Genomic DNA, 21,888 nt, shown 5'->3' on the forward strand with positions numbered 1-21,888 from the left:
TAACCTTGTGGAATTACTTGTACACTTCAGGAGAGAGAGCAAACTTCTAATGTGTCTGCTGTGATGTTTTTTCTGCCTTGTCTGACAGCTCAGTGAAATATGGTTTCTTTGCAGATTCATTAATGGTTTGAGCCAAGATGTCAACCTCACAATTGATAGCAGAAAGTTCATTGCTGTTCAGAAGGACTACAGCCCTTCTGAGTACTCGCTGCTGGAGAGGGACATGTAAGTTTCCCTTGCTGTGCTGAAGGTCCTTGCTGAGGCCTTTCCTGGGATACAGTGAGGCTTTTCTCAGGCTAGTAACAAAACCTTCATTGCCACTGTCTTGGCATTTGGTTGTGGGGGCAGATGTTTGTAAAAAAGCAGAACTACCAGCTCTATGCAGAGCAGGTGCTCCAGGCCACTTGTGTGTGTGCAGAGGCTTTTATTCACATTATGTGGGGACCTGGAAGGAAGAGACTGGTCATTCCTGTGCGTCTGTCAGCAGAGTAAGGTGGAAAGTGGTGAGGTCCCCTCTGCCATTTGGGTCCTGCTTTATTTTATACGCTCTCAGGCACAGGCTCATAGTGTTAGGGTGCTCTCAGGGAAAGGCCAGTTCATACTCCACACTACAAAGTGTTGGGATGTGGGCTGGTAACATCAAGTAGCATTACATGGCTTTGCAGGCTGGGCTTGTTAGGGGCTCCATATGGCCTTGCTTTGGCAGCATTGGAGTTGGCTCTTGTAGGGTATTTCTAGCATTTCCAGTGTTTCAAAACAAGCTTCATGGCTTTTCTCTGCATCAGCTCCATCCAAAATATTTATTGCTGCAATTTAGTAGGATGCAGCAGCCATTGTGGCAATGCTGCTGAGCCTCTGTGCCATCTCACACATCCAAAATCAGAAGAACAAATATGAGGGCTAATTTGCTCCATTGAAAGGAAACAAAGTGGCTTCTGGGTGCACATCTCTGTTTTCCTGCAGACTGCTTTTCTGGCCCACAATTCCTGAAGGAGTGGAGCAAAGTTGGGAAGGAAAATAAACCTGAAGGGAAGAAAAATAAAGTAAATCAATACTAAGAAGAAGCAGAAACCATTTAGAAGTGTTAACAATAGCCCAGATCATTAGGTGATCTCCAGTCAGTGCCTAAGTGTTTCTGGAAGGAAAAGGTGGCAAAAACTCTAGTGATCATCTGACACAAACGTTGCTGCATCTTTACGTCTTGCATCCTTCCTACTCCATTTTAGGGGCACGTTTGATAGCTCTGCTCTGTGTTCTTTTTCTGTGGAACTAACTGGGAAATACTGTTCTTTATCCTTTTATCTAGATACAATAATGGAAAATGTGTAACTGAAACAGGAGAGTTCCCCCTGGAGCTGGGGCTGCTCGACTTTGGTGCCTCATACACCATTGTGATAACTAATGTAAGTGTTCCTGTGATGGTTACGTGCTCTTGTTCTAGTCTCTGGCTGGGCTATTGCTCTTGTGCTGGTGGCTCTTACTTGCTTTCTCCACTCTGAGACCTGGGCAGTAGCCATCTGAAAGCAGTCCACTATGCAAGGGCTAGTAAAAGGTTTTGGCACCTACGTAAGCAAGATGGGTGTGTATCCATTCCAGCTTACACTGGGATCATGTCAGATCTCGTGGGTTAAAAAGAAGTAAAATCTCTTCCTTGATAGAAATCCTCCATGGGAAATCATGTAATCTCTGGTTTGTGCTGGTCTCACACCATCCTTGAGCAGTTAATGTTGACCCAGCACACTGCAAAGAGCTATTACCATCTGCCAATAGCTGACTGCTTGTTTTAAAGTATTGTACCTGGTGGTACCTCACACCTGAAGAACTGCAGAAACAGTCTGCTCTATTCCCCCATTAAAGTTACTGAACTGAAGGCTGATTTTTCCAAGATTTGTAGATTATGCATAGGGGGAAGAGGGACAAAGTGTTGGGGGAGGAGGTTGGTGAGATTCTACATCTGTGTTTGCTCCTCTCACTGTCAGTACAGCTCATTTGGAGCCTAGTGTAAAGTCAAGGCATGGTTTTCTGAACAGCCTAGCCCTGATGGGGTGTGAGCACTGCGGAGAGGGTGGATTCCTTTCCCTGCCTGCCAGCCTCTTCGACACGCTGCTTCAACCTGGTCCAGCTGGCTGGAGCCACGGAGATGAACGTGCTCAGCTTAGTTCCTATTTTAACCTTTCCGCTGCACAGGCACGCAGACAAACCAGGTCTGACAGGACACACTGCTAAGCTGCCCTCTGAGGCTTTGACTACTGTGTTGTGATGAGCAGAGCAAAGTGTTGTCAGCTACTCCCTGGCAGTAACATCTCCCTGTTGGGCAATTAATGGGAGCTGTTCATGTCTGCAGAGTCCAAATACGTAGGGGGAAAAATATAGCTGTGAAGCACCTGGCAGTTCTTTTTTTTAATTCCAGTAGCTGGAGTGGGATGTAGGGCCCTGGAGGGAACAACCAGATGCTACCATCTGTGAGTGCAGAGATTTATGTACATAAAACACACACACACTTGAAGTGATGTTGGCCAGACCCTTCTTCCATGGCTGCAAGCGTCTTTCACCAGATGACAAACCAAGTAGAGAAGCTGCATGAAAATATTAAGAAAATTGCCCCAGAGCCTCTGGTAACACAACTGAGTCAGGGCCAGCTGAGGCAGATGTGTCCCACATCACTGTGGCCAAGGATTCCTGTTTGTGGTCCCATCTGCAAAAGCTGCTGCCGTGGCTGCTCAGGGTGGCTCTGGCCTCAGCCCCTCAGCCCTTCTGAACCCTGTGCTAGTCCTTTAATCTTTTTAACCCTCTCTCTCTGTGGTTTCTGCCTTCTGTAGAGAGTTGGTTTGCTCCAGGCCAAGATCACTTTTAATTATTGCAGTGATTTGTACTGAGCCTTGCTCCTCTGCCAGAAGAGTCATATAGAAGAACTAAGAATACAATATATTAGTCTGCTAATGTAGCTGAACTGTGATACTTAAATCATGGGGATGCTGCCTTCTACCCAGTCTTCCTCAGTGTGCAGTTATAGTGTGGTGCATTGTGACATTTCTTTATGGGCTAAAGAGCAATGCACAGCTCTCCTCTCACCCCTTTTAGCCTGCTAAAATACAGGCTCTTGATTTGCCTCCCTGGCAATGATTGGTGATTAAGTACATCTCGTAAACACGCCTCATATTTTCCCAAGTACCCTCCTTAAACACAGGGCTTTCTGCCTGAAGTCATTTCAACCTAGTGTTTTTCTGGCTACTAGTCAAATCTCTCTCTGCCTCTGTGCTTCAGAGGCAGTGTTAATTACACCTGGGAAAGCAAACGAAAATAATTAGGAGTGCCCTGTCTATCTGAACACATCTGATATGGAGCAGGCTTTGCTACTCTTGGCATTCCTGAGCTGAATTTGTTTGGGTGTCACTGTTACCGTAGGGAAGTTGTACGGTAGAGCTGATAAAATGGGAGCAGTGACCACGTGCTTGCACTGAGTACTTATCCTCTCATCCTTTCCTGGCCTTGGTGACAGCAGTGGGTCACAGGCTCTACCAAAGTACCACACGGGCTTTTCCCAGCCCAGCTACAGAAGGCAACTTGTTGGTTTGCAGTAACTCAGGGAATTCTTGTGGCACATGAATGAGCTGGAATGCTTCCATCCTGCTCTCTCTGCCTTGTGCAGCAGGAGTCAGCCCATTCCCAACAGGCTTGGAAATGGCAGGGGTCAGACCTGTAGTTTTGTTTCAAAGGCAGAGCTTTGCTTCCACCTTTGCTTAAAACTTTGTTTTGGTAAATCCACTGTTGTCCAGGCTAAGAAAGATCTGCTCTTCCAGCAGCTAATCAGTATGCCTTTATTTTCCTGCTAGATTTCTGGAGGTGCTGTTAAGACATGGAAGTCAGAAGACATCAAAGCCAACAATGTCCATATGGCTTGGCAGTTACCACAATACTTATTAATATCTGCTGGGGAGGTGATGTTCTCCATTACAGGGCTGGCCTTCTCCTATTCTCAGGTATTCCACTTAATGATATTAAGGGCTTACAAATAGACTTCAGGATTTATTCCTGCATCTATCATTGACATGTCGTATGTCCTCTGACATGACACTTACTAACGATGTTATCTGTGCTTCAGCTGAAAGTGGGATTATAACACATCTTGCTGGGTGCCCTCAAGCTAAATTAATTCATATTCTGAAGATACCTGTTCTTAATGATACTTGGAAAACTCCTTATCTGGTAATCCTGAGAACATGGAACAGGATAAAAGTTTCTTTTAATGTGAAAGCTCTGAATACTGTAGTATCAGGGTTTACTCCCAGTGAAATATTTTGTGATACATATTTTTCAGTGATAAAAAGTCAAAGGTATCTCAAGAACTACAGGTGGCATGGAGGCTTGGAATCTGCTTTAGACTGAGGGGGTCTAAACCCACATGAGTCTGTAACAAGGGAGCACAGGGTAATAAGTGTGCAAGGGATGATTTGATTGTTGTTTGGGGAGGTTTATGGGAAGAGAGGACTGAAACATTACAAGATCAAAATGTTGAAGCTGCTCAAAGTTATCCTTGGAGTAAAGTGTAGATGTTTATTAATAAGGATGATTAATACAGTGGGGTGATGTATAATGGGGTGTGAATAATGTGTTATCAGCAGGAAGTTTAACATCAAGATCCAGTCTCTTTTCCAAAGGTGTACAGCCACGTGGCACCAGACTCCGAGCTGCAGGGCTTGTGTGGCTCCTTGGACTTGCTGATCATACCCTTTCAGATGATGCAGGTTGGAGATGACCAGGATTCGGCTCTGCAACAACAGCATCTCCTGCTTCTTCATGTGTCCTCCTGTCCATGTTTTGAAAGCTCCTTGTATGCAGCTGTTGAAATTAACCACAGAGATTACCCACTCTGCACAGAGGAAATCCCACCTCCTCCTCCCAGGCTGAGCCCAGTGACCCCTGCACTGGGCAGGACGTCACAGGGTGAACCAGCGCCGAAGGGCACAGCATGACACCCACTGATCAGGCCCTTCTCCTCTTTTCAGTCTCCAGCCAGCATGAAGTCGGTGCTGCAGGCAGGCTGGCTGCTCACGGTGGCTGTGGGGAACACCTTTGTGCTCATTGTTGCCGAAGCTGCACCAATGGCACAGGTACGGTTTGGCTCGTAAAACTGAGGTTAGGGCTTTAGAACAGGCTCCTGGTGCTTCTGGATGTGTGTGTCCTGGAGGCACAGCTTCCCTGCACAGCCCCCAGCAGGTGAGGGATGGCAGCCCCCTCTGAGCTGCCTCCCAGCCCGTGCTCTGCGTGCCCCTCAGCAGTGTTGCCCTGGGGAGCAGTGACCCTCCCTGAGCCTGCCAGTGGCAGTAAATTACAGTGACCTGCACTGTGATAGCATTGCTGAAGCTCAGCTCTAGGCAAGCTGGCTGGATTTGGACCTGGAGCCTGGACACGATGCCAGCCACACGTTGAGTTACTTACCAGGAACAGCTAGACCAGTGGGCAGTCAGCCTCCTCAAGGGTCTTGCTTGGGAATCCTTCCAGGCCAGCTGCCCGTGGCACCCCTGGGATGTCAGGATTATGTGGGGAGGTTGTGTTGCTGAGGTAGTTTAATTCAGGCTATCAGGCTTCTGGGATGATGCCATGAAGGCGTGAGCTGGGGATTATTTCTGGCTAACACAAAGCTGTCTCTCCCAAAAGCATCTTCTGGGCAGAAAGCCCAGGTAGATATGTTCTAGTCAGGACAAACTTGCAAGAAAAGATTTAATTAAACCAGCTCAATCTAACTGGTTTGTTTCAAGGTATATCACATATTCATAATTACATTATGTGTACAAGCATTTACCAGAAAACAGGATGAGAAAGTTTCCATCTTGTGAGCTATTTTGAAAACTAAAAAGTAAATTTCACCCAGCTCTTTAAAAAGCACTTGAAAGTGCAGAGATATCCTCTGGACTGAGAGTCTGGGGTCTCCTGACCTGCTCTTCTTTTTTCTTTCCTAGTGGGCTGAATTTGTCTTGTTCACTGTTCTCCTCTTTGCTGTGTGCATTATTTTCTCCATCATGGGATATTTCTATGTCAGTGTGGATCCAGAGGACCTAGAAGAAAAGGAAGAGAAGAGAGAGACCTCAAGCAGAGGAAACATGATTGGTCTTGTTACTCAGAAAACAAAGCTCTAACACATGATGGGTTGGGATTTTTTTTTAAATTCAGTTATGAGAGGGTAAAAGAAGGGTGGGGACAGTGTTATTTTATTTTTAGAGCATTGCAGTCTTTATTACACAAAATGTAGCCACCTTATAAATGGGACCAAATAGCCCTCTATAAAAACAATGGGGGTCCTGAAATCAGAGCAAAACTCCTTGGGAAAGCTCCTCTGGTATTAAAAGCTCTTATTAGTAATTACAGTGTAATTTGAAACCTGCCCATCTTTTTAAGCATGGGATGCTTTCCTATGATTTTCTCTTAAACATATATTTAGGGCAGCAGGGAGGAAGGGTGAAAGGAATGCTGTATGACAGAAAAATTTGGAGATGTCAGGAGAGAAGAAAGAAAACCTAGTATAGGAGTTAGGGAAGTATAGATGTTAGTGACAGAAGAATTTTTAATGCTGTCATAAAGGACTGTAAGGGTTACACACACAGTCCCACAGGATTTCATCATGTAACTCTCCCTATGAGCATTTCATCCCATTATTGCATGTTATGAATGGTTCTGATTTATGATTTTCACCTCTGGCTCGGAAGTAATAAGAGGGATTTAAATTCTGCAGGCTAAAATATTCCCCAAACACTACTGACAAAGATAGTCGTGCTACCACCTCTCCAATACCTACTTTTTCCTAGAAGTTTTTAGCAATTGATGGTGTTCTTTGATTAGATGTGATTAGAGAATTGGTTTATGCTTTCTTATTTCAGAATTCTAGACAGTTATTTGCCATCTTACTATACATTAAGCCGTTATTGGGCATTTCCTTTTACAGCATCTGTCACTGCAAGTTAGGACATGGTTGATTTCTTATCTCATACTTCAGTTATTCCCTACTGGGAGACAAGTTGCAGTAGTTTCTATAAAATTCCAGGCATCCTGCGGTGAGCTAAACAAGGATACACTTTATCATTTTTTCAGTCTACAAGAGGAGACCATGGCATATGAGATTTTTCTTTTTCCTCCCTGTTTTTGTGTCTCTCTGCCAAATTTTAGATATAGCTATTTTACTGGAACTGTGATATAATTGTCTGATTTTCCTTGATTGCATGAAGCTGTGATTTTATGTTCTGCATGGAAGTAATTCAGCCATTGCTGATCTAGTAAAACTTCTGAGAGAGACCCTGCCTTCCTCTGTCACTCCAAGGCTGCAACTGTTACAGGTATGGTGTAATTTAAAACCAGGTTATCAATAGGATCTTCAAGTTCACAGAGAATAGATTTTAAATGATGCTTTCCTCTTCCATCTTGGCATTGGGCATAGATGGTTGCTAATACTTTGATTCAGGAAATCATGAAATACACGTTTAATTTCATTCCTGTTCAGGACAGTGCTAGGAAGTACACTGAGTTTGTCACCAGTGCTCCTTTAATGTGCTGCCATGTGTGTGCATGTCTTCTTGTGTAAGACTGAGAAAACACCGCTTTTTGGTTTCTAACTGGAAGACTCACGGCCTAAGATTGTTTCCCCTGCTTGCTGTTCTTTACTGTTCCATGGTCATGGAATTCCACCACTGGTTCTGCACAAGCTCCTGCCCACTGTGAAATAGCATCCAGGTCCTGTGCCAGAGGGGAACCGTGGTCTCAGATAAATGGGAACAGGCTGTGGGTGTGCACGCAGGAACACTTGGTGTGGTTCAGTCGATGCAGAGCCATTTATTAAGCTGTGGTGGCTGGATCCAGGCAGCTGAACCCTGTGACTCTGTGGGGAATGAAGGGCATTGAAAGCCATCTATTAGGTCATCCAACCTGCTTCTCAGAAGCCAAGTGAGGATTATTCCCCTCTGTTCCTTTCTGGTATTGTTCTCCTGCTGCGATTCTTTGTGTGGCTTCTTTCTCCTCCAAGCATTGTTGTTTTCCTAATCTCATTTTATGATACACTGTGAATCAGCTCAGAGGCTGCTGAATCATTCTGCTATGATGCTGTTTGACCAGCTTCCAACTTGAAGCACTAATAGAAAGCATTTCTTCTTTCACCCACTGCAAACAAAAATCCCCAAACTGAAGGAATGGCCAGGCTCCAGTTACACTGAACAAACACAATTTAGAATTATTGGAGCATTTAATTTTTTATAAGCCTAGAATTTGGAAGTATGTTGGGGTTCGAGGGCATATGTGGTGAGGAGACAACTGAAAATTATTGGAGCACTTTCCTTAGGAAACACTTGGTAAGCAGTTCAGAGTGGCACAAGGGAAAGCAAGGTATCCAAATCTCTAAGACTACATATGCCTAAGAACTTCGTGATTTTTTTTGTTTTATTTCCTTATTGGCAGCACTACCAGAAGCTGTCACACACTCTTAGCTTTATTTAAAGGAAATGTTCCAAACTCATAAAAGATACATTTAGGGTGTCATCTGTATCTGCTTTTTAGACTCCTGATGCCAAATTGCCCCTTTCCAAACATCTCCATGTTCCAAACTATCACCATAATGCTGGGGGGAGGAAAAGTTGCAATTCACATTTGGGAAGGTTATGAACAGGAAGGCAATGTTATAAATAAAGTGTTAACATGAGGCTGAGGGCTGCTTCTGCAGCCCCTCCCAGAAATTGCTTGCTCGTGGGACTGTAGGGCTCTGTTCACATTTTCCTTCCAGCTGACGTAGTTACTTCTTCCCACCTGCTTGTCATGACCTGTTTGGAAGCTTTGTCCTCTTCTGATCTGCCTGCTTGGTTGCTGGTATGATCCTTCCTCACCGTTTCAGCTGCAGCTGTAGCTTTGCTAAATTAGACCCGTTTATTTGGAGTGCACCAGCAGTTTGGAGGGATTTCCACTGGGCGTGCCCACAAACAGCCAGGAGCAGGATGGGGGCTCTAGTGACCAGCTGCCCTTGCTGTAGCTGAAGAAGGTGGCAAAATAGGCCATTCAGCATAGCACTTCTCCAGTTTTACAGCCACAACTCCATCCTCAGAGCCCTTTCTTCACTTGCCAATGGACTCAGGACTGGATCAAAGATTTAGGATCTTGTTCTGTGCAGTAGTAAGGGCCTCTGTGGTTTTTTTCCATACAGCCAGGTCAGAGACAGGGCCATGCTCAGCTCTGACCCCCCAGTTTTAGGAAAATATTCCCTATTCCTCTCAGTTATTTGATTTAGGATCAGAGGGAGAATCTGAAGTATATGCATATGTAAAGCTCTATGACCCCCTACAGATAAGAGCCTTCTGCCAGTCCAGCTTCACCTGTCACTGAAGAGTCTCAGCTGCTGGTGGAGTTTGCCCTGGAGCAGATTAGGGAAAGCTCACACCAGCTGACCTACAGAAATTACCATCTCCAGCTAAGGGACAGTAAAGAGGTGGTGGGGAGCCGTAGGTGTGTTGCTGCACAAGCCTTCATGGAGATTCCAGGCTTCACTCTGAAACTATGTGTGTTTATCTGTTTTTTCTGGAGGGGACTTTCTGATAAAGATTTTCTCTGCAGCACATTTCCTTTGATTTGCCCTGGCTGTTACCATTTTTTCCCTGTAGCAGGTTGGAAGTGTGGCCAGTGTTATTTCCAGTTTTGCATGAGATAAGCATAAAAATGAGATTTCAAACTCAGCAGAACAACGTCTCAGCTGTGGGTTCCTAAAATTTACCTCTTCTTTCTGAGACAGTCAAATGCTTTTAGGTATCAAGCTTCTCTCTATATAAAGTAAAGTAGCTGGCATCTCTTATTTCTTCCATCTCCCTTTCACCACAGCCCCAGAATTCCAGAAGATGAGTTTTAGAGGATTCCGGAAGAGGAGCCCTGAGAGGGCAGCATGGGACTGGAGAGGGCTTGGATGCAGCTGGTGTGTGCTGTCAGCACTGGCTGGGAAGCAGGAGCCTGGCTGGGTCAGGAGCTAGTTCCTCTCTGGATACCCAAATGGGGCCTGGCAAAGTAGCCTGAGGCAGGGCTTTTCCTGGTGTAAGATGTGGTTTCCTGAGCAGTGATCTTGGATGTGAGTTAACTGTGAAAGTGAAATGTGAGCGAGTGAAAGGAAAAGTTTTCACTGTACTTGGCTTTGGCCTGAGACATTGTGCAAGGAGGCTGCAGACTGATGGGCAGGAAGGAAAGGGCTGTTTTGTCAGAGTCTTCCCAGTTCCTCAGTGAACAGCTGAAGTTACTCACACTGAATTAACTGGAAAGAATATGAGATGGGAGAAGTGGAAAGCTCAGATGATTAAACAGTGGATGACTTCAGACCTTTCAGAAAAGGGCTCTCCTGGCTGGTGATGAAGGGCCATTGGGGAAGGTAGTCACCCATGGTTTGAAAAACAGGTTCATCATTCCAAAGTATTGCAAAAAACAGCATGAAGACTGGCAGCAGTTGGTCTGCAGTGACCGGAGGAAGAGGCCGCTGTGCTCCTGGCAATGTCCCCACCATCCATGGCAGCCACCAGCTTGCTAGCCCTTAGGACAGAAAAAAACAGCTGATTGGGTATTACAGATGGGATTGGCACAGGAGGGAGAGCTACAATTAGGGGTGGTTAACAAGTTTGAGTCAGGGTTATACACAGAAGGATAATCTCCTTTTTTTTCTCTCCGTTGAATTTATTTGCCGAGCTACAAGAAACGCTTTCTAGCACCAGCTGCTTAAACTTGGGAGTTCAGCTCCATGGCAAATACCATGAATTTTGGATGGTACCAGACTCTGCATTTCATTATCACTACATTTCTTATTGTGATACACTTTTAAAATGGCATTTAAGAGATGTCTGGTCCCAGATGTTGACAGATCTGGCCAGGGTTTTGCTTGTTGATAGCTGGCTTCACTAGCTGTTGATAGTCTTTCATATTAACATGTGCGATGAACCTGTCACGTACAAGTAGATGTTGTAGGGCCCTTGGATTTCTCTCTCAGTTTAGGCCAAAACCCACAAAATTTCACATGAAGCTGGCTAAACATGAACTGCTTCCTTGTGGGAGCTGCCCATGTGCTTTGTAAAGCAGGGACCCTTATTCATCCCTTGAAAAGTATTCCCCAGAGAGACAGAAGTGGGGACATTTAAATGTTTTGCCATGAGAAGGGCTCATGTTGCATTGTGGAAATTGCATGAAGGAGAAGAATTGCTTTGCTTGAAATCCCTCCTTCCTCACCATCTCAGGTGGACAACAAGGTATGAAACAGGTTGTTTCCTAGTGAGCTGCTGCATCTTTGCAAGGTCTTTCCATGCTGTGTTTTACTAGCAGATCAACATTAACCTGGCTCTAGCACCTATAGATCAGAAGACTGTCAGGATGCAGCCTCCCGCAGTCGGCTGATCAACTCTGATCTCTTCATTTTTAATGAATAGTTGTAGCAGTTATCCTGCAGGGCTCAGAGTTGCTCTAAATTTAGGCCACAACTAAGGATCTGAGAGAACTGTAATCAACAAGATAAATAGCTGAATTCTCAAAAACCAGCTAAAACACTGGCTTAGTGCTTAATTAAAATTTTAATATGCTTACGGAAAGTAAAAACCCAAACCAGAATTTAGCAATGCAGTCAGAACAATGAGGAGCTACAGCTGGAATCCAGCAGCATGGCAACTGGCAACCAAGATCAAGACAAAAATCAAGCAAAACATCCCTTTTTAGATTATTTTATGTCGTTGCACATGTTGTTCAGTCTGCTCGGCCTGTCCTGTTCAATCAAGCCATATGTGTAAGGAAAAGAAGCTGAACTGACTTGTTGAAGCCCTGTACCCTTCCCAAGCTGCAGCTGGGTTTTCCTCTTGTTGCAGACTCCCAAGTTAGCTCCAAATGACTCCTTTCACTAGCAGTCAGCCCCCTCTGTCCCATATTCTGGTCTTTCCTCACCACAAGTCACTCAGACCTCTGACAGATGACTTTGCCAGCCCTCAGCACCTTGCTTATTGCTCCTCTCATGCAGCCTCCTTGTTGCCAGCAACAGTGTGTTTCCTTGGGTAATGCTGCCCAATTTTCCTCATCCAGAAAAGCTGCTCAGCCACAGGAATGCTGTGTCTGGACAGAAACCATGCAGAGCCAGATGTCTGGGTGGTTGGTAACAGGGCATCTGCCCTGGCTTGCTTTGGCTCTGGCTTCTTGTCACAGCCTCGTATGGCCTGACACATCTTATGTAGGCAAGTCAGTTCAGAGTACAGGGGTTATCCAGCATCTCCCTCCCATCTATCCTGTGCCCAGTTAGCTGCCCACAGTCAGCCCTTTTGCTGTGCCAAGTCACGCCACAGGGACTTCTGGACTGAGATGCTGCTGCTTCCAGCCACGGGGCATCCATGTTTGTGCTCTGTGGCCATCCCGGGCTTGACCGGGGTGCTTTAAAAGCCAGCGTTGATGTTTTGTTGAGAGATCTGTGTTGCTGCTGTGTATAACCATGTGCTGCCAGGCTTCAGCTTCTGAATTTTCTGGTCAAGGAGCAGCAGCCTGTGTGCCTGGACAGAGCTGCTCCTCCTGACAAGAGGACCTGTGCCAGTGCTGCTCACCCATGGCAGGGCACTTTCTGGCTCCTTCCTTGTCTGCTTGCCCATCCCCAGTGACCAGGTCTCAGGTAGCTGGCATCTCCAAACCCTGCAGTGTTATATACCTGCTCACAAATGAAGTTTCTTCAAATGGAAGTGAATTTACTTGATTAGAGCTATGATTCTACCCAAATCTGCTTGGAGCTACTGGGAGCCTTTGTTTGGGCTCTTTCTCTGTTTAACCTGTGCATCAAAACACTCACCAAGCAGGCCTTCATACCTTCATGCTGTCCTCACCAGATAAAGAAACTTCTCAAAGGTGCTGTGCCAATATGGATTTTTCCTGCCCAAGTTAGAGGCGAAGCAGGCCAGCAGGAATTCATCAGGCACCAAGAGCTGCTGCCTTTGAAAAAGGCAAACTGCTGTCAGTCACAGTGGCTCCTCACATGCGAGGCCATGCAGTCCAGCTCCTGCTGTGCCCTTAGCTCAGCAGAGGTCAGTGGATGCTCAGATGCCTCTCTGGGGGCTGCAGCTCCCAGCTCCGAGCACTGGCCAGCCCATCTGTTTGCCAGTTGTGGGCTCTCTGTGCCAGCTTTGCCTCCTGACACTTTTTACAGCACAAAATCTACACAGCAAAGAGAAGAAAGTTCTCTCTTTTCCTGGGGTGTACCTAATTTGCCTTCCCCTCTCTGCTTTCTCATTCACAGCCAGTGTCATTAGCTGCCCTGTCATTCCAGGGCTGGCCAAGAGAGCTGTGCAGTCCCATCATCTCATCACTGCTTTGGAGCACGGGACTCCCCTACTGTGCCCACCCACGAGCACCTTCCTGGAAGGTCTACTCAAATTCAGGTCCCCCACCTCTCTAAAGTGCACGTCCCTCATGAGACCAAGGATTTGACGTATTTTTAACCAGTCAGTCCCTTTGTGGGGATTAGCCAACCTGTGTAATGTTTGCATTTTACCCTTTGCTGTCTGCTGGCTGTGGATTTACTTTTGGAGCTAATATCACTGTTTTTCTTTCCTTTTTCCCCTCAAAGATTGTCTTGAGCACCTGCACTCTCTGTATAAAATAAATAAATGGCCTTGCCTGTTTGCAGGCAGGTGGTCCATCCATCCTCTGCCAAAACTTTGACAGTGCCATGAAGAATCCCTCTGCACTAATGGTGCCAGCATAGTACTTTTCATGCCTACTGGAGGATTTCTTTGTTCCCTCTTTACACCGTCCTTTTTTGCATGCTGGTTGTAACCAAAGGGCTCATGCTCCATTTCCCAAAGCCCACAGCACTTCTCAAGCTTCTGTAATGCAGGCTCTGAGTTCCCTCTTCTGTTTGAGCTGAAAACTATTAAAAGCCATTGAGAACTTCAGAAACAGCTGGGTTTTGTCTAGTAAAGTTCTTTTCACATCCGTCACTCACAGCTATGCAGTGAAACACTGCTCCAGTCTTCTGTTAACTTTCACTTTTCTGGAGATGGTTGGGCTTTTAGCTTTTCCTTAAAACCCTTACATTTGAAACCTATGGTCCTAAAGCTGTTCATTGTTCAGCATCTCTTGGAAGTCAGGGATTTGGGCTCCTTCCTTTGGGTTTTTGCTTCAGTCTGCCCAGCATTTCTTAGCTGGTGACACTGTATTACACCTCCTGGGGCCCACTGACCTACTGGGCTGAAAATGAGCAGAGGAGTCATCCCAGTGCCCCGAGACCGAACCTGCTCAACTCTGAAAGTTCTGAGCCTCTTTTCAGCTTGTTAGGGAAGAGCAGGGACTTTTCCACATAAATATTTGCTCTCGTGCTTAATGCGCCCTGCTCTGGCTGGGATGGGATGCTGCCAGGTCAGAGCAGATCTGCCATGCACAGCACATTGTGCCTGTTTTCCTTTGGCTCTGCATTTCCTTGGATTCATCGGCTCTGGCCCCCTTCTGGGTGGGTCTCTTGCAGCAGCCATAGTCACTTCACGGGAGCTGTTTCCTCCAACAATTTGTTTTACCAGCCTCATGATATTACTTGTGGTGACACCAGTCGTGGGGTTTATTTTGCCTTTTCAGTCTCCACTGTTTTTCCAGGTTTTTGTTGTGGTTTCTCTGGATCCAGACTGTCAAGCTCTTGCTAATTTTATTTTCCTGCCTGTTGCTTCTTGTTATCAATGCTGTGCTTGGAGTCCAAGTGCCCTTCACACCCCAGATCTGCAAGCTAAGTAAACTTAGAAAATCATTAGGGTGGACTTTGACCGTTCCTGTCTCCATCAAAGACTGGGATTAAATTAGATCCTTTTGATAAACTGAGCTGATGGGCCAATTTGGATTGCACATGTGGTATTATGAGTCTCATGAGGCTTATGATTAAAAGACATAAGAGAACACAATTATTTAGAGAGCTACTGGGAGATTGCTGTGGCTCACTAGTCACTTTATCAGAACAAAAAAGAGCCCAATTCTCCAGGGTGGCAGGCACCTCCTGGGAAGTGTCCCTGAGTCTCTAATTGCTGCAGGAGGCCAGGGCCATGTTTTGATGTGTGTGATAACACTGTGGAGAGGCTGGTGGGGAAAACGTCACTCTGACCATTTCTGTCACCAGGGCACTTGCTCCAGGAGTTAAACCTTTCACACAGGTGGCTTATCTCTTTTTACAGTTGCTTGGGTTTTTTTCCACCATGAACTACACTTGCCTGTGCAGCAAGATAGAGCTCAGCTGGGTTTTGTGGCTGGACTCTAATCAAATCCTGACCTGCACGGAGGGTTCAGTGCAACCTAGGCTGATCCTGCATCACATCCTCAAGCCTGGGCTGGATCCTGACTCGACAGGAAAAGTTTTGTTAGCTCAGGCTCTACAGCAAGCCCTGAAGATGAGAAATGTCTGACTGGACACAAATACAATTTTTCCTGTTTTTTTTCTCTCAGGGTCAGGTTACTGAGTCAAGGCTGGATGGCATATGTAATTGTAGCAGGGCTATTCTTCTTTTCTTAATATTTTTTTTTTAAGGAATGTTCATGCTGCATTTTAATTACAACATTTAGAATATGTCCAAACAGCGTGAGCTCAAATTGATCTTGTTTTTCAGCTGGGAAGCTTTTCATCTATTATTTTAATAAATGTGCAATTGATAATAGTTTAGGTGCAATACAGCAAAGCTTTGTGTTATGCATCAGCTCTGGAGGCTCAAAATTTTCTTATTATCCATTATTGATATGACAGTTTACAAATATTTAACAGACAAATTACGAGGTTTTCCTTGTTCCCTTTTAGTTTGCAGTCTCAGTCCTTTTGACAGCTGAATTCAGGATTAATGATGATCTCGTTTAAGACAATTGTTTGCTAGCAAACAGATTTATTCTCTAAAGCTACAAGTGCAGTAGAAGAACTAACACTGGCACTTTGAATTAAATCTCATCCTCAAAGCAAATTTTTTAGCTTTATTTCCTCTTCTTCTCCTAAGAAGAAATCGGATTTGCCTGGTAAAGTGCTTAGACCTGTTATTAATTTCTTAGTTTATGTAGCCATTTTAAATGTAGATGTATGTAGTCATTTTAAATATAGATGCTTGCCATGAAGGGCTGGCAAAAGGAGTGGTTTTTCTCTCCCAGCCCTGATCTTACTGCGTCTGTTCAGATTTTAAGTGCTTTAAGGCCCTTTCTGAGCACAAACATGGGAGCAGAGGGACCACCTTGAGCCTCCTCGGAAAAGAGAAATCCAGAAGGACGTGCTGGATTTGGTCCTCTATAAAGCACTGGAGACATCCTGGGGAAACATTCAGTCCAGGTGCTGAGACTGGTAAAATACATCCATGCACTTCAGCAGCTTCCTCTCCACTCACTCCAGGTCTGAGCACAGGGTAAAGGGCACAGAAAGGGCTGAAGCACAAGTTTTTGCCTGGGAAGTTTGTTTGTGGTGTAGATGGCTGCAGGTAAAGCAAGGAGGGCCCAACACCCCATGGGAAAGCCCAATGCATTCCCCAGGGGAATCAGGGGCATCTTTTGGGAGAAAACACAGCACCAGAATAGAGATTGAAAGAAAGTGTGAGGCCTCTGGAGCACGTGCTGGGCACGGGGCCATCCCTGTCCTGCGGTTTCTGACTGTGGCTTTGCACTCACAATACAGGAATTCACTGGTGTGTGGGCCTGGCTTTGGAGATTGAGAAGTGAATTTGTTCTCAAGAGAAATCACCCTTTGTTGGCAGAAAAACTGTGAGTTGGGTTCCCCCAAGGACATAGTGTTTGAAAATCACAGATGATTTTAAGATAACACATTTGCTGGTTTGGTTTGGTTTGGAGTATGTTTTTTTTGGGGGGGGGTTGGGTTTAGTTTGTTTTTGTGGAAGGTTTCTGTTTGTGTGTTTGCTTATGTATTTTGAGTATGACAAACTGAATGCCACACATAAATTTCTCCACAACTGACCTGGCCACAACCTTTTTGTTTTAATGCAAGAAAAATCTGAGACTCTCCTCAGAAGAGGAGCCCCCCGCCTGAGTTCTGAAATACCAAATATCACACCAGCAAAAATTACTAAAGTTGGCAATTCCGAGTGCAGCGTATCGTATTGATCTTAAACAATAATAAGCCAAATCAAACCAGACGTGATGAAAGAGAATAAAAGCATGCAAGCACCACAGCTTGGCTTGAAATAATGTGTTAATAGAGAGTGTTTATTCGTTACATTTTATTTGATAAGCAGTAAAACCACAGACTCGCACTGCAGACAGGTTTGTGTGCGCCCTCTGCTAATTGCCTATCTCCGTTTGCAATGCAAGCACTCATTACTCACTTCCCTTGGAACCAGCGTGGAACCGTGGAGCAGCAGGGAGAGGGGCACAGCTGTGTATGTCAGCATCTCTGCACACATGTTTTCAATCCTGCAATAATCCCCATAATATGGACATCTTAGCCTGGTATTTAAGCCTTCATCTCACTTCTTTTTAAGGCTTGCTTAACACTTTTCTGGTTGATTGATACAGCATCAATCACAGTAATATGCCAGCTATGATGTTGCCCTTAATAACTACTGAGGAGATGGGTGGCTCTGGGCCCTGACCTGAGCACGGGCATTTTCTCTGCAACTGCCAGGGGAGATTGCTGACAACAGCAACTTGCAGATGTTTGGGGCAGCAGCAAGAAACTGCTCCTCATTCCACCCCCAAGCATCTCCCATCTTGGGAATATGTCTGTTGCTGGGGTTACATCTGCAGCCCTCTTCTGCTCTCAGGGCTATGGCTTTGTGGAAAAACACGCTCACATGCAAGTTTGTGAAGTGCAGCGACCAGCTGGACACACCAAGGGTAAACTGGCTCCAATTACTTGCTTTGCTTACGCCAACTGCCATGGATTGCAAATCAAGCCAGTCACAAGGAACCAAACTATTAAGCTGCTTTCTCATAATCATTAATTATAAAGATACCATCACTCATGTTTGTAATCTATGTACTGTCCTGTGATAGCAGATTTATTTTTTTCAGTTCAGTGAATTGTGATGGTGAGGCTGCAAACAGTGTTGGCAAGTGATTCCCACAGGACCTGCTCCTGCAGGTCTGAGCTGGTGAAACCCCTTTTCATGACACAACGCCAGCACAGTGACCTCGTGGGTACAGATTTATGTTCCCCCCATCCTCCTGGCCACTCTGCCCAGTCTTTGGGAAAAGCTCAGCCCAAAGGTGTCCTGCTTAGATGGTCTGTCAGAGCACGATCAGACAAATACTTGATACCCTGACAGTTAATTTAAGGAGAAGCTTTCAAGCCTAGAGGGTGTCATCCCAAAGACTTTCTCTGGCATGCTGAACACCCCAAAACTTTGCTGGGATCCATCAGTATATGATTTCCCATCTTCTGCTTTGCTAACTCTATTATGTTTAGGTTCAGTGTAGCGGACAGGGAGGGAGGCTCTAAACCCCTCCCAGGGCAAAGCAGCAGCTATGGGGCAAACCCCTTTTATCAGGCCTCTCCCCCAATTCATCCCGCTGATGTTTGGCCTTCCTTACACATCTCTGCCTTTTCCTGCTGCTGGGAAGGGCACCAGAATTGGTCAGAAGATGAAAACACCCCCCCAGACCTGCTCATCCCACCAGGGTCACTCTCTGCCCAGGTTAGTCACGATCTGGAGTCTGAGCTTCCACCAGGACTTGCTACCACACCAACTGGGACAGTCTTGCAGTGATTCCTCCCATAACTGCCTTCTGGACAGATGTGTCCCAGCTGCTCGGTCTCCTCAGATGTGCACATGAGTCCATGCGTGTGATCGGATCACTGATAGATGCTCCACAGCCATCTGGATCCAGGGAAGAAGTGACAAATCCCCCCCTCCACTGCCACACCTTCCACGAGAGTTTGATGAATGAGATCTTTATTGGCTGCTGGGCTAATTAAATAGAAGTTGCATCAGCTTCTAGCTGACAGGCTTTTAATTGCTCCTGAGCGGATTTTGAGAGGACCAGATGAATATGAAAATAAAAGGAAAGACTATGGATTGGATCCAAGGATGTATCTGACTGTGCTGTGCTTCAGCTGGAAGTTTGTCCCACCTTTCTCTGGGGAGCTGGGACAGGGCTGTGCTGTGAGAGCACACAGGGAGACGCTGTCAGAAAAGCAAAAATTACATAGATAAGAAAAGGGAGAAAATAGTACCTGGTTTTAGATAAGAATTTCTGAAGTCTTGTCTTTGCCCCAGTCCCTCCTAGCTGTGGCCTTGAGCAGCTGATATTCATTGCTCTGTGCTCCCGTTTCCATTTGTCACACATCTGCTGCCGAGGGATGTTCTGACAACACATGTATCCCTGAGCACGGGGGTTTTTCCCCCCTCCTGTTTCTTAGAAGTCCAAAGACTGCAAAAGGAGGGATAGGCATCCAACAGCCCCTGTAGCCATGGCCAGCCCTGTGCAGCTCTGCTGAGAACTTAGCAGAAGGATGCTCCCTTCCATCAAAAAGCATGTTGACACACTTTGAGCCTGGCCATTCCTGGGCACACAGTCCTTTGAGGACAAGAGGTGCTGTGTGTGTCCCACACTGTGCTGGCTGCCAAAGGGTTGCAAAGCCCTCTCAGCCTCTTGCTGCCATTTCCTGTGCAGGAGCAGGGTAGGGGTCTGATTTACATCTCTCCTCCAGGCTCCTGCCTAAACCTCCAAGTGGGACATGTGCATGGTTTAATAGAGTCACTGACAGCAGAAGTTTCTGGGTACCCAAGTCTTGTGTTAGTCCAGGACAGAGATGGATCCAGTAAACAGTAGATTAAAAAGTTAACTGAAATTAATGACCAAGCCCTCAGTGATGTCAGTGGTGTCATGTTTTCCCCAGTGGACTCTGCAGTCTCTAACTGGGTACATCCAGTCTAAGAGGCTTGTCCCATGTTTAATTTATGGTGTGATGAATGAGTTCTTAGCATACAATGCATTTAATTCCATTTTGGCCTGATTTATGGTGTGATGTGAACTGCACGTGAAGATTTTAATTCAGTAGGTGGTGACTGATCCACTATATGGAGTGTGACACAAGAGGTGATAAATTTGATTCCAAAGGTGATGCATCAATTTCAGTGTGAAGTGCATCAAATTTATCACATGGCACATTGGTTTCAGTGCATGACAGCCCAGTGATGGCAGTGCTGGGCCAATTAAGTGGGATACCTTCACTCCATCACCAGTGGTCCCCACATCCACCACCTCCTCAGAGGTAAATGGCCCTTGCTGTTCATCTTTTATTTGATCTTGCAGGACTTGAAGAAAATTGGAAAATGGTTCATCAAGTTCTGTTCAGAATATTTGTCTTCAATTTAATGCATGCCCCAGGCAAGGGCTTTTGATATCCCACCTAGTTTTAGGTCTCGGGAAGATGTTGCTGCTCCTGGGAAGCCCCACATCAATCAGCAAGTTGACCTAATTTTGGGTTCATTTCAGGGCTCAGTATCTTTGCTTTTAGCTCAGTGTCTGGCTGATCCACACTGCTGAATGAGGATATGGAGTTTGAGTCCTCTCCAGGAGATTGGGCTCTTGAGGAACTGAGGGATATTTAGAAAAAAAAAAAAAAAAAACAAACCCTGAAGGAAACCTCTTGTCTTCTCCCTCACTCCACACAGGGGATGTTTTTGGGATAAGACTTCCCATCTGAAACAAACCCACGTCTTGATCAGGGGATCCTAATGGCATTCAAGGAGCAGTCGTTTGGGCTGGTGAGACTCGATGCACATGAATGGGACAGCCTGGGGCCTGCCAGGCACTGAGGGGGCTCCCGGTGCCCACGTTACCCCAGCCCTTCCCCATCCTCACACCCCATTACACCAGCACCACTGAATCCAGCACTGGCACAGCAGAGCATGGCGAGTCACTCAGGCAGCCAAGAAAGACACGAGAGGGCTGATGAAAGGATCTGGTGACAAGCTGAGCGAGAAGTAATTGCTTTTCTCCTTCTCTCCTCCTTTGGCTGCCACAGCCTCTGTGTCAGTGAGGATAAATGCAGTATATTAGCAGCAGTGAGTGGCAGATTCACTGGGCTGCAATTTATAGCACTGTCCTCCCCAAAGCCTCATTGGAGGGCATTGTGAAGTTAGCTTTGTAAAAGAGGATAAAATGATGAGAGGGTCACTTCGGAAAAGTGTTTGGAAACCTTTAGAAAAGGAGCTATTTTCTTCTCTCCAGCCGTCTCACTGAGCTAACTCCAACGAAGCTCTGAGGGAGGGTTAGCACTCATACACCAGATATTAAATTCAATCCAGTGAGAAGGAGCAGATGTTGATGTGCCAAGCCTGTCTGCCACCATGTCTAATGCATAAGGATGGCTGAAAAATCTTCCATCAAAGTGTTGTGATTTTTCTTGAAGCAAAAATAAACTTCTACTGGAACAAAAAGCAACAACAAACCCTCAGGGCAGAAAACTTATGGCTGAGAAAACTTTGTCTTCAGACTGTTGATAAAGGGTTGCTGCTGTCAGAGGGGATAAAGAGGAGGATGTTTTTCATCAGTCATGTTAATCTGATCTATCCCTGCATGCAGGCTTGTGCAGGCAGATAAAATAAAACAGATTCTGATACGCTGATGAGCCAAACTCTATCAGACTTCGAGCTGTCTGGATGGTGAGATGGGAAGAATTTGCTTATAACTTACCCCCCTGGTAAAGAGTGTCAAGCACTAGGAAAGGCACTTGGGCTAATGTGCATCTGGTCTGCCTGGAGAGAGCTGTTTGCAGGCTCGGTGTGGGCTCTGGGCTCCCCACACCTGTACAGCAGACAGGTCATGCTGCTCCTGCAGGAAGAGGAAGCTTTAAGCACAGTCCTCCCCTCTCCAAAAGGGTCAAAACCCCCACACAGCCATGTGGTTTAAATGGTTTAAAAAGTACAAGGGAGGGGAAATGCTAAAAATCACCCCCTGTCACCT

General features: G+C 45.8%; 1 protein-coding gene across 5 annotated transcripts in view; it reads left to right on the forward strand.

The window, feature by feature from the left end:
- The window catches only part of SLC15A2 (solute carrier family 15 member 2), a 51,239-nt gene extending 43,952 nt beyond the window's left edge, over positions 1–7,287 (forward strand). For all 5 annotated transcript variants that reach the window (XM_050339421.1, XM_050339422.1, XM_050339419.1 and 2 more), the window contains 5 exons: positions 115–225; positions 1,307–1,403; positions 3,834–3,980; positions 5,007–5,111; positions 5,961–7,287. In XM_050339421.1, coding sequence (XP_050195378.1) covers positions 115–225; positions 1,307–1,403; positions 3,834–3,980; positions 5,007–5,111; positions 5,961–6,137 — 637 coding nt within the window. In that variant the 3' untranslated portion in view covers positions 6,138–7,287. The remainder of the gene's footprint in view (positions 1–114; positions 226–1,306; positions 1,404–3,833; positions 3,981–5,006; positions 5,112–5,960) is intronic.
- Positions 7,288–21,888: the final 14,601 nt, after the last annotated feature.

The sequence above is a fragment of the Myiozetetes cayanensis genome, unplaced genomic scaffold, assembly GCF_022539395.1.
Source record: "Myiozetetes cayanensis isolate MyiCay16 unplaced genomic scaffold, myiCay2020 scf9, whole genome shotgun sequence".
NCBI lineage: Eukaryota > Metazoa > Chordata > Aves > Passeriformes > Tyrannidae > Myiozetetes > Myiozetetes cayanensis.